The sequence below is a fragment of the Hyperoodon ampullatus genome (assembly GCF_949752795.1).
Source record: "Hyperoodon ampullatus genome assembly, chromosome: 14".
NCBI classification, from domain to species: domain Eukaryota; kingdom Metazoa; phylum Chordata; class Mammalia; order Artiodactyla; family Ziphiidae; genus Hyperoodon; species Hyperoodon ampullatus.
Genome location: NC_136927.1, coordinates 24226522 through 24241395, shown reverse-complemented (window position 1 = coordinate 24241395; position 14874 = coordinate 24226522). Strand labels below are relative to the sequence as shown.

General features: G+C 43.0%; 1 protein-coding gene across 1 annotated transcript; it reads right to left on the bottom strand.

The window, feature by feature from the left end:
- Nucleotides 1-263: 263 nt before the first annotated feature.
- On the bottom strand, nucleotides 264-1214 carry OR1F1 (olfactory receptor family 1 subfamily F member 1; the record flags this gene model as incomplete). Its single annotated transcript, XM_079718449.1, is given in 7 exon segments — nucleotides 264-295; nucleotides 298-492; nucleotides 495-650; nucleotides 653-719; nucleotides 723-815; nucleotides 819-1148; nucleotides 1152-1214. Coding segments are annotated over 7 exon segments (936 nt in total).
- Nucleotides 1215-14874: the final 13660 nt, after the last annotated feature.

Below are 14874 nucleotides of genomic sequence, written 5' to 3'. Positions count from 1 at the left end.
TTACATGAGTAATAAACGCAACTTATTCAACAAGAGGTGTGCTCCTAATGGGTTTTGCCTGGAGGGCACTGACGGTTGGAATCGTCAAGTTATCTGGTACAAGGATCTCTCTTTCAATCTTTAACCTGAAGAGGCTGTATCAAGTTTTGTTCTCCCAAGACAGAGAGTAGATGATTCTCTTACAAAAGACAAATGTTAACTTTTGCATAATCAAAAAAACAAAAACAAGATTTTCTTATAAATTAGTTCCCTCCATGATTTTCTTAGCCTATTTCATTACTGGGTAGAAAAAATTAATAGCAACCACTTTTCCAAGAGCCTCTTTTATGTCCTGGTTTCTCAGGCTGTAGATGAAAGGGTTCAGCATGGGAGTCACCACAGAGAACACTGCAGCAGCTGCTATGTCTATCTCAGCTGAGTGGGAGGATAAAGGGTTGAAATACAGAAATATCATGGTGCCATAGAAGAGGAAAACCATAGCCAGGTGGGAGCACAGGTGGAGAAGGCTTTCCATCTTCCCTTTGTGGACTGGATTCTGAGGACAGCACAGGTGATAAGGATATATGATACCAGGATGCAAACAAATGGGGTGCTCATTATTGGCCGTGCTTCAGTTAGAATCATCACCTCACTGAGGTGTGTATCAGAGAGGAGAGTTTCAGGAGGGTGGTCACATCACAGAAGAAGTGGGGGATGGCACTGTCTGCACAGAATGAGAGTCAAGCCATCAGCAGGGTATGCAACAGCATATCCAGGTTGGCAATGACCCACGATCCAGTGACCAGCAGGGCACAGAGCTGGTGGGTCATCTTTGCTTAGTAGTGTAAGGGGTGGTATACAGCAACAAAGCGGTCATAGTCCATCACAGCCAAGAGGAAATTGTCCATGTCCATGAATGTGAAAACAAAATACATCTGCATGAGACACCTAGAGAAGGGGATGATCTGCTTCCTGAGTATGTGGTTGGCCAGCATCTTGGGGACAGTGGTGGAGGAGAAGCAGATATCCATGAAGGACAGGGTGCAGAGGAAGAAGGACACGGGGATGTGCAAGCAGGAGTCTGTGCTGATGGCCAAGAGGATAAGCAGGTTTCCCAAGACTGTGGCCAGGTACATGCTCAGGAAGAGGATGAAGAGAAGCTGCTGCTGCTAGGGCTGCCTGGAGAGCCCCAGGAGGAGGAACTCAGAGTTACTTGACTGGTTTGTCTCTCCCATGGGGCTGGACTCAGATGCAGAGAAGAGAAGCAGAGGTCAGAAACCTAGAAGCAAAGGGTTTGGGTGCAATAACCCAAGCTCCAGCCATGGTCATGTTAATAAAACCTACATTAGAGTTGCTCAGTCAGAATCTGCCCCTACTCCCTACACCCTCAACTTCCGACCTCCAGTCCTAGATGATGCTGGTTCCACTGGACTAATTTTTTTAATTATATGAAATATAACATAAAAACAAAACACAGGCACATACACAGCCCTTCCCTGACATTATGTGCATCTCTATTAACATTCCCAGGCTTTTGCCCACTTAGTAGATCGTAGAGAGAAGAGAAACAGCTCATTGGTACTGGGTTTATCACAAGCAACAGACGAGGGATTCAGGACTTTTACTACTACTCCCTGGATCTGGAAGATTTAACAAAGGAGGTTCTTCAGAGAACTTCACCGGGGACTTCTCTAGTGGCACAGTGGTTAAGAATCCACCTGCCAATGCAGGGGACACGGGTTCGAGCCCTGGTCGGGGAAGATCCCACATGCCTTAGAGCAGCTAAGCCCATGCACCGCAACTACTGAGCCTGCGCTCTAGAGCCCGCGAGCCACAACTACTGAAGCCTGCGTGCCTAGAGCCCACGCTCCACAACAAGGGAAGCCACTGCAATGATAAGCCCACGCACCACAATGAAGAGTAGCCCCTGTTCGCCGCAACTAGAGAAAGCCCGCGCGCAAAAAAGAAGACCCAACGCAGCCTAAAATTAATTAATTAATTAAAAAAAAAAAACTTCACCCATTAGTAAAGAAATATTGACATCCCCACTGTTACAATCTTACCTGGGAGAAGTTCGTGCTGTTGCTATCAAGTGTTCTTCACCTTTGAGGAACTGGCCAGTGCTCCTCTTTATTATAAGGTTTGGAAAGTCTTGGAAATATAGGTAGGTTCTGAGCAAATGAGGAGCAGAGATTCATGGCCTTAGCTCTCTGTGCAGGATGTTTGGGGGTATCAGAGATGGGTATTTACAGTAGCCTCCATGGTCACTGGGACCAGATTCCCTGAGAGCCTTTTTAGAGACAAGCAGAAAGTAATTGTCCCACCTATTTCCTGGTCCCTATGAGCCCAACCATGATGAACGACAAAGCTTATGATCTAACTCCTGGGTCAGAACTTGGAGATAAAGCAATCTGGGTGGAGAGAAGTCCCAGAGAAAACTCCCTGAGATTTCCAAATTCATCACCTTGCTGATCTAGGCTTATGTTTATGTATTTGAAAGTTCAGTTATTAAAAGATTTTTCTTCTCATTTTCTTAGCTCAGAAACTGGGGTTATTGCAGTGTTATCTGAGTCAACCCCTTTTCCTCTAATATCTATCCAGTCATTTACTGACTAGAGCTAGTGATGCATTTGCAGACAGGGATGCTGGGGTTGGGTGGGGGTGGAAGTACAGAGTTGTGCTTAATCCTGTAAAGCATTTGATGTAAAGGATTAGCCTCTCGGAGAGATGTATCAGAGAGCACAACATACCAGGATTGAGAAACTCCAGGCTCCCAGAGTAGACTTCTTTGGAGATGTCTTCCCAGCTCACAATGGATCACCCTTTTCTGAGGATGGTCCCCAATCCAGAGTCACAGGGGTGTGAGCTCCAGCAGCCCAATTTATAGTCCACCACCTCCTGCCCAGTGAGGATTCACGATTGGATTTGGGAACCTGACACTGAGGCTGCGGACCTGCGGGTCATTCTCAGTATGACTTGGCCTGGATGTGGAAATCCAGAAGCTTGTAACTCTCTCCTGACTGCCCCATAGATGGAGAAGCAAAAGTCTATGCAGAAAGGCCAAAAATGCACACAGAGAGAGAGAAATAATGATGAGATTTAAAGAGTACTAGTGGTGGCCCAGTTCAGGGTTCAAGTCCTTTTCTGATGATTGGTTACATTGTGGCAGTTCTTAGATGAAAATAATAAAACCGAAGTCATGCTGATTAAGCAGAAAAGGATTTCTTGAAAATGATAGCTCATACTTCAAAACCACAGAGCAACTGGAGAAGCAGGCTCAGGAGGTCACTCGGCGCTATAATGGCCCAAATCATACCACAGTACAGGTTTGATTAGCATGTTCCTGCTGCCTCCAAGCATAAATCTTACAGTTCATGGCTCTGACACAGCTAGCCACTGGACATAGGGTACCACCAGTAGCACTGTTACCAGGGGATCCATTTTGCTGCAATGGCTGCCACTGCTAGAAAAATTTCCTCCTTGTCTCCCTTTCTTTGTGTCAAAGGCTGAGTCAGGACATCTAATGGGTAGGCACATGCCCACAGCTTAGCTGCTACAGGGGCTGTGAGATAAGTTATTCAGGGTTTCCTGTGATACAGGAAGAAGTAGGCTTTTCTTCCCAACAAGAATGATGAAGTAGGGTATTACCTGAGCTTTGGAAGGGGTCACAGAAGTTGGGAAGCCAAAAAACAAGATAAATGCCCACTAGAATCCACCCCTCCAGTTGTATAACATTAACACACATCCCTCTTACCAACTTACCCTTCAGTAGAATAGCAATTCTCTGGTCTAACATAATACAACTATCCTTCTCATAACAGGGGAGCAACTCAAAATCCCATCAGTTACTGTATCCAGGTCCCAAACCAAGATCTTCCCTGATCCAATCATGATCCCATCCTGACATTCTATAACTTCGGAATCAAACCTGAAAGCCAACCAATAACTACATATCCTATGTATATGTAAAACAGAGGGAGGAAGGGAGAGAAAAGAAGAAAGTTAGCTAGCTAAAATACATAAATATATAGGTAACAAAGGAAGGAGGAAAATATGACTGATGATGTAATCTTCGTTTCCACAGGTAGTCATGAACAATTAATTGATATTAATAATGTTCCTTAACTACAATCTAATTCATGTTCCCTTTATCTTTAGCCAGCATCTCAGCTACTCAAGGTTTTAAAAATCTGAATAGTGACTTTAATTCTCATGTCTGAGAGATCTGACATCCTTATGATCTTGCCCATATAAGATTGTCCTAGTCTTTCATTAACTGCCATCACTGGACATGGCAATTCCAGAGTCCTCTCAAGGAGATCTTTCCATCCATTATCCTCTCTGCTACCACTGTGTAGCAGAAAAACTGTTTTCTACTGATAGTCAAAGTTATAACAATATTAGAATCTCCTTTTGGTCAGTTTATCCAAGTAGCAAAAGGAGCCCAAATTGGCCAGCAACAAGTCTCTTCAGAGCCCAGTGTTGCTGGGATAAAAAGCAAAATTTTGAAAGTAGATCATTAGGTATTACAAAAAGAGATGCCCACTTTTACCTCTTGTTTCCTTGCCCCATAAATTCCTGGTTGGGAGAAAGTTGAGCATATATTGTCCACTGGTACGAAACTTATACTGTATCCTGTAAAACAGCACCCTAACCTTACAGGGTAACCTAAAAAATTGAGGTACCAAAATTGAGTCTTTAAAAGACCATTTCTCTGTTCCATAAGGTCAACTGCTTCTGGTGATGGTGTAAAAGTAAATGCTCGTACTTTCCTGGTGGTCCAGCAGTTAAGACTCCATGCTCCCAATGCAGGGGCCCCAGGTTTGATCCCTGGTCAGGGAACTAGATCCCACATGCTGCAACTAAAGATCCAGCATGCCCCAAATAAAGATTCCGCACACTGCAACGAAGACCCCGCCTGCCACAATTAAGACCCTGTGCAGCCAAATAAATAAAATAAATAAATATATATTTTAAATTTCCCCCCAAAGTCCTTTAGAAAAAAGAAGGTAAATGCCAAAGAATCCTATGGACACTAGCCTTATCCCTTGTATTAGTTATCTATTGTCAAGTAACAAGTTACACCAAAACTTTGCAACTTAAAACAGTAAACATTTATCTCACACTGTTCCTATGGGTCGGGAATCTGGTAGTGGTTCAGCTGAATGGTTCTGGATCAGGGCTTCTCATGAGATTGCAGTTAAGTTATCTGCAGGGGCTCAGTCATCTGAAAGCTTGACCATGGGTGGAGGATGAGTGTCCAAGATGGCTCCTTCACATTGCTATTGGCAGGAAGCCTCAGTTCCTCCCGTGGACTTCTCCATAAAGCTAACTTGATAGGTCCTTGCAACAGAGTAGCTGGTTTCCCCCTGAGCAAGTGATTCAAGACAGCAAGATACAAGCCACAGTATCTTTTATGAGGGAGCTCCAGAAGTTAAACAGCAACATTTCCACAACATCCTATATTTCACACAGTGCTACAGATTGAATGTGTCCCCATAAAATTCATATGTTGAAATCCCAACTCCCCGGGTGATGGTATTAGGAGTTGAAGCCTTTGGGAAGTGATTACGTCATGAAGGGAGAGCCCTCACCAACAGGATTAGTACCCTTATAAAAGAGGCCTGAGAAAGCTCCCTTGTCCCTTCCATCATGTGAGACGGAACCGCTATCTATGAACCAGGAAGTGGGCTCTCACCAGACAACAAATGTGCCAGCATCTTGATTTTGGACTTTCCAGCCTCCAGAACTGTGAAAAATAAATTTCTGTTATGTATAAGCTACCTAGTCCATGGTTTTGGCTGTGCTGGGTCTTCGGTGCTGTGCAGGGATTTTCTCTAGTTCCGCTGAGTGGGGACTACTCTTCATTGCGGTGCACGGGCTTCTCATTGTCGTGGCTTCTCTTGTTGCGGAGCATGGGCTCTAGGCGCGCAGGCTTCAGTAGTTGTGGCATGTGGGCTCAGTAGTTGTGTCTTGCAGGCCCTAGAGCTCAGGCTCAGTAGTTGTGGCACATGGGCTTAGTTGCTCCGCGGCATGTGGGATCTTCCCAGGCCAGGGCTCGAACCTGTGTCCCTTGCATTGGCAGGCAGATTCTTAACCACTGTGCCACCAGGGAAGCCCCCAGTCCATGGTATTTTGCTACAGAAGCCCAAATGGATTAAGACACAAAGTCAGCCCAATTCAGGGTGTGAAGGGATTACACAAGACTAGGATCGCTGGGGACCATCTTGACAACTGGCTACCACATTCCTTTTATTATAAAGTGAATTCCTTGGTTAGAAACGATGTTGGTGGGATGCCAAGTTGATGAATAAATCCATTCATCCCTAACACACATCCTATTAGTCTTTTTAACATCTTTATTGCAGTATAATTGCTTTACAATGGTGTGTTAGTTTCTGCTTTATAACAAAGTGAATCAGCTATACATATACATATGTTCCCATATCTCTTCCCTCTTGCGTCTATCCTATTAGTCTTTCAACCTCAGGTTGATTAAGCACTTCCTTGGGTACATTGGTTGGTTTTCCTTTCCTGAATACTTCTGCACATTCCCAGATACCCATGCTCACCATAGGTTTTCTACCTATATCATCTTGATTAAGTAGTAAGTATGCCTGGGATGTCATAAATATCCCGAGTCTGACTCACAAGGCTCAAATCTTAACATCTCCTTTAGGTCTGCAGAACCAATTACATACATCAATATTGCCTCCTAGACTAGAAATCTTGGGAAGCTTAAAACAACCATTCTCAAACATTAACGTGCACAGAAATCACCTGGAATGTTGTTAAAGTGAAGATTCTGACTCAGGAAGTCTGGAATGGAGCCTGAGATTACGCATTTCTAACAATCAGCCAGGCAATGATGCCTGGTCCTCGGATCACACTGAGTAGTAGCAAGGGCTCAGCACTGGAGTAAAAGGAGCCCTTAATCTAAGAAGGGTACACCGGTTTTTGCGATACTGGCTTCCCAGCCAACCTCGCTTTTTGAAAGGATTTCCGGATTGGAAGTCAGACCTTGACTTCCGACAGTCCCAGCCTGTGGAAGCAAGAGACAGGAATCTTGAACACCTCGTGACCCATCCTAACCGGGAAGAGCAGACAGAAGGGGCAGAGACCAAAAGGACCGGGATCAGGTGAAGTGTGGAAGGCTCATGGGACCCGCCAGTTGCCCAGGTTTGGCGGGCACCAACCCCTGAGTTTCTCCTTATACCATTTCGGGGTAAAAAGTCAGAGCCACTTACTGCAATGCAGAACACCCGATCCTTACTGGAGCTCCCAGCCCGCGGTACTTCCGGTGGAAGACGCAGTTGCACTTTCCCAAAGAGAGTGCGCAGAACTGAGGCACCGCCCCCTCCTTTCTAATTGGGCAGGAGCACGTGGGGTGCGGGTGGGGGGGCGCTGGTCCGCTATTATTGGATAATTAAAGAAAGGTCTGCAAGGAGCGGGGCAAGGAGAGCCATACAACGCAGCCTCTGATTGGTCCCGGTCGAGGGCGTGTGCGGCGCTTCGGGAAAGAGGTCCGGCCGAGTCTGCGCCTCCCGCGCTGCGCCTGCGCGTGAGGGGCCAGAATAGGGACGTCCTCTTACGTGCGGAAGACTCCTGACACTGAGGGGATGGGAATGGAGGTGCAAAGCTCCGGGGGTCCCCAAAAGCTTAATATTCAAGATAAATCATATTTCCAGGCAGTGATTTTAAAAGCAAAATTAGTGCAAGAAATCTTCGAACAAAATATCAAAATTTTAAAGACAAGATCAGTAAGATGGAACTTAATTTAATAGTATTTAAGAGCTTCGATTGATTGAGAGAAATTGTCAAAAATGGTAGTTCTCTCTGTTGAGACCGAGTTGGGCAAAGAAGTAGATTTTAAAAATATTACTGATGTTTGGGCTTCCCTGGTGGCGCAGTGGTTGAGAATCTGCCTGCCAGTGAAGGGGACACTGGTTCGAGCCCTGGTCTGGGAAGGTCCCACATGCCGCGGAGCAACTAGGCCCATGAGCCACACTACTGAGCCTGTGCGTCTGGAGCTTGTGCTCCGCAACGAGAGGCCGCGACAGTGAGAGGCCCGCGCACCGCGATGAAGAGTGGCTCCGCTCGCCGCAACTAGAGAAAGCCCTCGCATAGAAACGAAGACCCAACACAGCCAAAAATAAATAAATAAGTTAATCAAGTTTTTTTAAAAAAGAAAAGAAACTTGTTAAAAAAAAAAACATATATATATATATATATATATATATATATATTACTGATGTTTGATTCCACTAAAACTAGTGTCAAATATACGGTGAAACCGATTTTATTCAGTAATTACAGTAGTTCCCCCATTTATCCTTGGTGCGGGTAGGGTCCAAGACTCCCAGTGGGTGCCTGAAACTATGGATCTACTGAGCCCTATGTATACTGTTTTTTCATACACATACATACTATGATAAAGCTTAATTTATTAATTAGGCATAATAAGAGATTAACAATAATAATAAAATAGAACAATTATAACAATATACTGTAATAAATGTTATCTGACATGGTTCTCTCTCAAAATAACTTATTGTACAAGTGTAATGCCCGTCCATCTTAACTAAGCACTCATTACACACTGTGGCATATTTTTTATAAATGGCATATTCTTTTCTAATATGTATGTATATAAACTTATTTATTCATTTATTTTTGGCTGCGTTGGGTCTTTGTTGGTGGGTGCAGGCTTCCTCTAGTTGCAACGAGCGGGGGCTGCTCTTCATTGCGGTTGTGCGGGCTTCTCACTGTGGTGGCTTCTCTTCTTGCAGAGCAAGGGCTCTAGGCACGCGGGCTTCAGTAGTTGTGGCACGTGGGCTCAGTAGTTGTGGCTTGCGGGCTCTAGAGTGCAAGCTCAGTAGCTGTGGTGCACGGGCTGCACGGCATGTGGGATCTTCCCGGACCAGGGCTCGAACTCTAGTCCCCTGTATTGGCAGGCGGATTCTTAACCATGGAGCCACCAGGGAAGTTCCGTGGCTGTAACTTCTTCAATTTGGGGTGCAACAGCAAAACTAGTGGGAGGCCCGTGCACCGCGGCGAGGAGCGGCCCCCGCTCGCAGCAGCTGCAGAGGGCCTGCGCACAGCGGCAAAGACCCAACGCAGCCAGAAATGGAAGTGAATGAATGAATGAATTTATTAAAAATAAAATAAAATACATTAAAACATGCACATAGGCTTCAATATGGCTTGAAAGGTAGCAGAGAGCTGAGACAAGCTCATCAACCCCTTCAGGAAACTTTCTCGTCTTCTTCTCCCCATACTGATTCAGTCATATAATCATTTACTCAGGCAAATAATAATTTTTGAGCAACCACTACATCCCAGGTACTGTTGGAAAAAACTGGGTTCCTGCAGTCATGGAGATACAGCCTAGTCAGAGTAGGGGGCATGAGGAGAGAAACAAAAAACAAAATAATTCCTTCAGGGTATTGATTTCTGCTATTTACTCATTCTTCATGAAACATTATGCACCTCATGTGAACCAAACCCAGCGCCCAACACTAAGTGTACAAACGTGAATAATGACCCATTTCTTATCGCAAGGATGGAAGACCCAAGAATGAATGCAAACAACTGCAGGAGAAGATTGTAAAGGAAAAGGCAAGCAATTCTACTGGGATGACATTTAATTTCCAAGGGCTACCAAAACGAAGTAGCACAAACTAGGGGCTTCCCTGGTGGCGCTGTGGTTAAGAATCTGCCTGCCAGTGCAGGAGACATCGGTTCGAGGCCGGGTCCGGGAAGATCCCACATGCCGGGGAGCAACTAAGCCCATGCGCCACAGTTACTGAGCCTGCACTCTGGAGCCTGCAAGCCACAACTACTGAAGCCTGCACGCCTAGAGCCCGCGCTCCACAACAAAGAGAAGCCACCGCAAGGAGAAGCCTGTTCACCGCAACGGATAGTAGTCCCCGCTCTCTGCAACTAGAGAAAGCCTGAGTACGGCAACGAAGACCCAACGCAGCCAAAAGTAAATAAATAAATAAAAAATTTAAAATGCTATAAAGTACCACAAACTAGCTATAAATAACAGAAATTTATCTCACAGTTCGGGAGGCTAGAAGTCCAAAATCAAGGTGTTGGCAGGGTTGATTCCTTCTGGAGGTTCTGAGGGAGAACCTTTTCTACCTTCTGTGGCTGCAGCAACACCTGGGATCATTTAAGGTTGCTTAGTGCCAGCAATCCAGGTGATGCTTGTAAATGCATGCATCACTCCAATCTCTTGTGTTTACAAGAACTTCACAAGCACTGGAACCAGATTCCCTGAGAGGCTCATTAGAGAAAAGGATAATTGTCTTGCCTACTTCTTGGTCCCTTTGTACCAAACAATGATGATAAAGAATATTGTTTAAGGTTTAGATGTAACTCTTGGGTCAAAACTTGAAGATATTACAAATGAAGCCAGCGCTATGGAGATAAATCCCAGACAAAATTCCCTGGGACCTCAAACCTGGAACCTGGCTGATCTGGGCCTGTGCCCATAGATGGGGAAATTCAATTATTAAATCCTAGTTCTCCTCACTTCCTTCGTTCAGACCTGGGGCTATTCCTGAGTTTCCTGTGTAATTCTTGCTTTCTTATGTCTGGTTATATCCAGAGAAGATTAGTGATAGCTAATCGTCTCCACTGTGCAGATGGGAATATTGAGAACCCATTACAGAGCTGAGCTTAATTCATGATCACACCTGGGTTAAAGGACTACCTGATTCTAAGGGAAGTTGTCTCCAGGAGAACCCAGCATACTGTGATTTACAAACTCCAAGCCCCAAGGCAGATACCTTTTGGGATGTCTGTCCAGCTTACATTGTTTACCTTTTTCCTGAATGGAACCCCTAATTCACATAGTAGTGACCGTGGGGCCCCAGCAACCATATTTATACCACATCCCTCTCTTCATCATAGCTGGTTAGACCAGGGTATTTGGAGCTAGGCTGAGGGAGAGCCAGTCCATATCACTATGTGGCTTGGCTGGAATGTGTAAATCCAACCCTCTTCTGCCTGCCCATTGCTATCCTATGGACTGAGGAGCAGAGAGGTGCTGAAGGAACAAACACAGAGAGAGGAGAAGATATTAGTTGGAGAAAACCCTCATGGTTTTCTAATTCTGGGTTCGAGTCTTTACCTGATGACTGGCTACATTCCAGAATGTTTCACTTAGGGTTCTTAGTCACAAATAATAAAAACCAATATGGCTAATTTGAGCAGAAAATTTAAAAAATTAAAAAAAACTTTTTTTAAAATATTGAGTCCATCAAAGGATGAATGGATAAGTAAATTGTAGCTGGGTGGAGGAATAGATTGGGAGTTTGGGACTGACATGTACACACTACTATATTTAAAATAGATAACCAACAAGGACCTACAGTATAGCACAGGGAACTCGGCTAAATATTCTGTAATAACCTAAATGGGAAAAGAATTTGAAAAGAATGAATACTTACATGGGTATAACGGAATCACTTTTCTGTACACCTGCAACTAACATATCATTGTTGATCAACTACACTCAAATATAAAATAAAATAATTTTTAATTGTATAAATAAATAAATAAATTTTATTTATACAATGGGATATTATTCAGCCATAAAAAGGAATGAAGTCATGATACATATTACAACCTGTATGAACCTCAAAATCATTATGCTAAATAAAAGAAGACAGACACAAAAGGTCACATACTGTATGATAGGACATCTGGGTGGAGGGGCCCAAGAGTCAGATGTTTTGGACCTGTGACTCAGGCAAGGGTCCAGCTTCACATGGTTCAGAAGTCATCAGCACATAAGTTTATCTGAGGCCATGAGAGTGAATGGGATTGTCCACAGAAAGGGAGTAACATGAGAAGGAAAAAAAATATCCAAGAATAAAACCCATGAGGATAATAACATATAGTGAGGTGACAGAAATAGAGGCCAGAAAATGTGATCTGTAAAGGTAGAAATCAGGAAACAAGTAGTGAACAAGAAGGAAGTGGTGTCTCAGAAGCCAAGAGCTAAGTTTCAAAAAAAAAAACTGTATCAGTAATGTATTAACATAGTAATAGTATGTGACAAAACTCCCCAACCTCAATGGAATAGAAAAGCAATAACCTCCTATTCACTGGTCTCAAGGTCAAATTCAGCTTCAGGCTGTGGGCCATCTGGGATTGGCACCAGGCTGTGGGCCAGGCTCATGTCCTCTCTTCTTGTGTCCTCCTGGGTCTCAGGCTGGAGGGGCAGCAGTGACCCAGAGCATGGTCTCCTGATGGAGCAATGGACTGCGGGTGGATAAACCCAACCCCAAGCCCATTTGAAGCCTCTCCTTAGGTCACCTGCACTGACATCCCATTGGCCAAAACCCAAGTCAAGGGTCAGGGAAGGGCACTCCATCTGCCATGAGGCCATGGAAAGGGCATGGATGCATAATGGTATTATAGGCAAGAGAAAGACTGAGTTTCAAAATTCATTCTAAAATACAAACCTAGTGGTAAACAATGCCAATGAGACAGAGAAATTAAGCAAAGAAGTAGATGACATGAATTATATTTTGTAAAATTATTTTTTAAAGAAAACACTATGTGATGTTTTCAAAGTATATTTTTATAATATGGTAAATGCAATCCAGCCTGGTAGTTAAGCATATGTGTTTTGGTCAGCCAACATGACTTAGTTGTACTTATTGTTAGAATATCATTATAATTAAAATGTTAAATGAAAAAGTGAGATAGAAAAATATTCAGAATGCAGGGTTTTTAGATAGTTTTCTTTCTCTGTGATAACTCTCTGCTTTTCCCAAAAGTTTCTTTAATAGGCATTGTTGAGAACTGTGAGGGGTCTGAGATTTTACCCTATTAACTAATCTAGTCTTCCAGGTTCATGGATGGTAGCAGAAGACACAAGACTGTTGGGTCAAAGACAAAGAACTTTAAGGCATAACTCAGAGATATTGCGGTTCGGTTCCAGACCTCCAAAATAAGGCAAATATCAAAATAAAGCACGTCATACGAATATTTTGGTTTCCAGTGCATATAAAAGTTATGCTTACACTGTACTGTAGTCTACTGTGTGCACTAGCATTATGCCTTTAAAAAAAATGTACGTACCAAGTAGAAGCAAGAACTAGTCTTGCAGCCTGTGGAAGAAAAACCACATTCACAGAAAGATAGACAAGATGAAAAGGCAGACGGCTATGTACCAGATGAAGGAACAAGATAAAACCCCAGAAAAACAACTAAATGAAATGGAGATAGGCAACCTTCCAGAAAAAGAACTCAGAATAATGATAGTGAAGATGATCCAGGACCTCGGAAAAAGAATGAAGGTAAAGATTGAGAAGATGCAAGAAATGTTTAACAAAGATCTAGAAGAATTAAAGAACAAACAAACAGAGATGAAAAATACAATAACTGAAAAGAAAACTACCCTAGAAGGAATCAATAGCAGGATAACTGAGGCAGAAGAATGGATAAGTGACCTGGAATACAGAATGATGGAATTCACTGCTGCAGAACAGAATATAGAAAAAAGAATGAAAAGAAATGAAGACAGCCTAAGAGACCTCTGGGACAACATTAAACGCAGCAACATTCGCATTATAGGGGTCCCAGAAGGAGAAGAGAGAAAAGACCCGAGAAAATATTTGAAGAGATTATAGTCGAAAACTTCCCTAACATGGGAAAGGAAATAGCCATGCAAGTCTAGGAAGCACAGAGAGTCCCAGGCAGGATAAACCCAAGGAGAAACACGCTGAGACACATAGTAATCAAACTGGCAAAAATTAAAGACAAAGAAAAATTATTGAAAGCAGCAAGGGAAAAATGACAAGTAACATACAACGGAACTCCCTTAAGGTTAAGAGCTGACTTCTCAGCAGAAACTCTACAAGCCAGAAGGGAATGGCATGATATACTTAAAGTGATGAAAGGGAAGAACCTACAACTAAGATTACTCTACCCGGCAAGGATCTCATTCAGATTCGATGGAGAAATCAAAAGCTTTACAGACAACCAAAAGCTATGGGAATTCAGCACCACCAAACCAGCTCTACAACAAATGCTAAAGGAACTTCTCTAAGTGGGAAACACAAGAGAAGAAAAGGACCTACAAAAACAAACCCAAAACAATTCAGAAAATGGTCATAGGAACATACATATCGATAATTACCTTAAACGTAAATGGATGAAATGCTCCAACCAAAAGACACAGGCTTGCTGAATGGATACAAAAACAAGACCCATATATATGCTGTCTACAAGAGACCCACTTCAGACCTAGGGACACATACAGACTGAAAGTGAGGGGATGGAAAAAGATATTCTATGCAAATGGAAATCAAAAGAAAGCTGGAGTAGCAATACTCATATCAGATAAAATAGACTTTAAAATAAAGAATGTTACAAGAGACAAGGAAGGACACTACATAATGATCAAGGGATCAATCCAAGAAGATATAACAATTATAAATATATATGCACCCAACATAGGAGTACCTCAATACATAAGGCAACTGCTAACAGCTATAAAAGAGGAACTCAACAGTAACACAATAATAGTGGGGGACTTTAACACCTCACTTACACCAATGGACAGATCATCCAAAATGAAAATAAATATGGAAAAGAAGCTTTAAATGACACAATAGACCAGATAGATTTAATTGATATTTATAGGACATTCCATCCAAAAACAGCAGATTACACTTTCTTCTCAAGTGAGCACAGAACGTTCTCCAAGATAGATCACATCTTGGGTCACAAATCAAGCCTCAGTAAATTTAAGAAAATTGAAATCATATCAAGCATCTTTTCTGACCACAACGCTATGAGATTAGAAATCAATTACAGGGAAAAAAAACGTAAAAACACAAACACATGGAGGCTGAACAATACATTACTAAA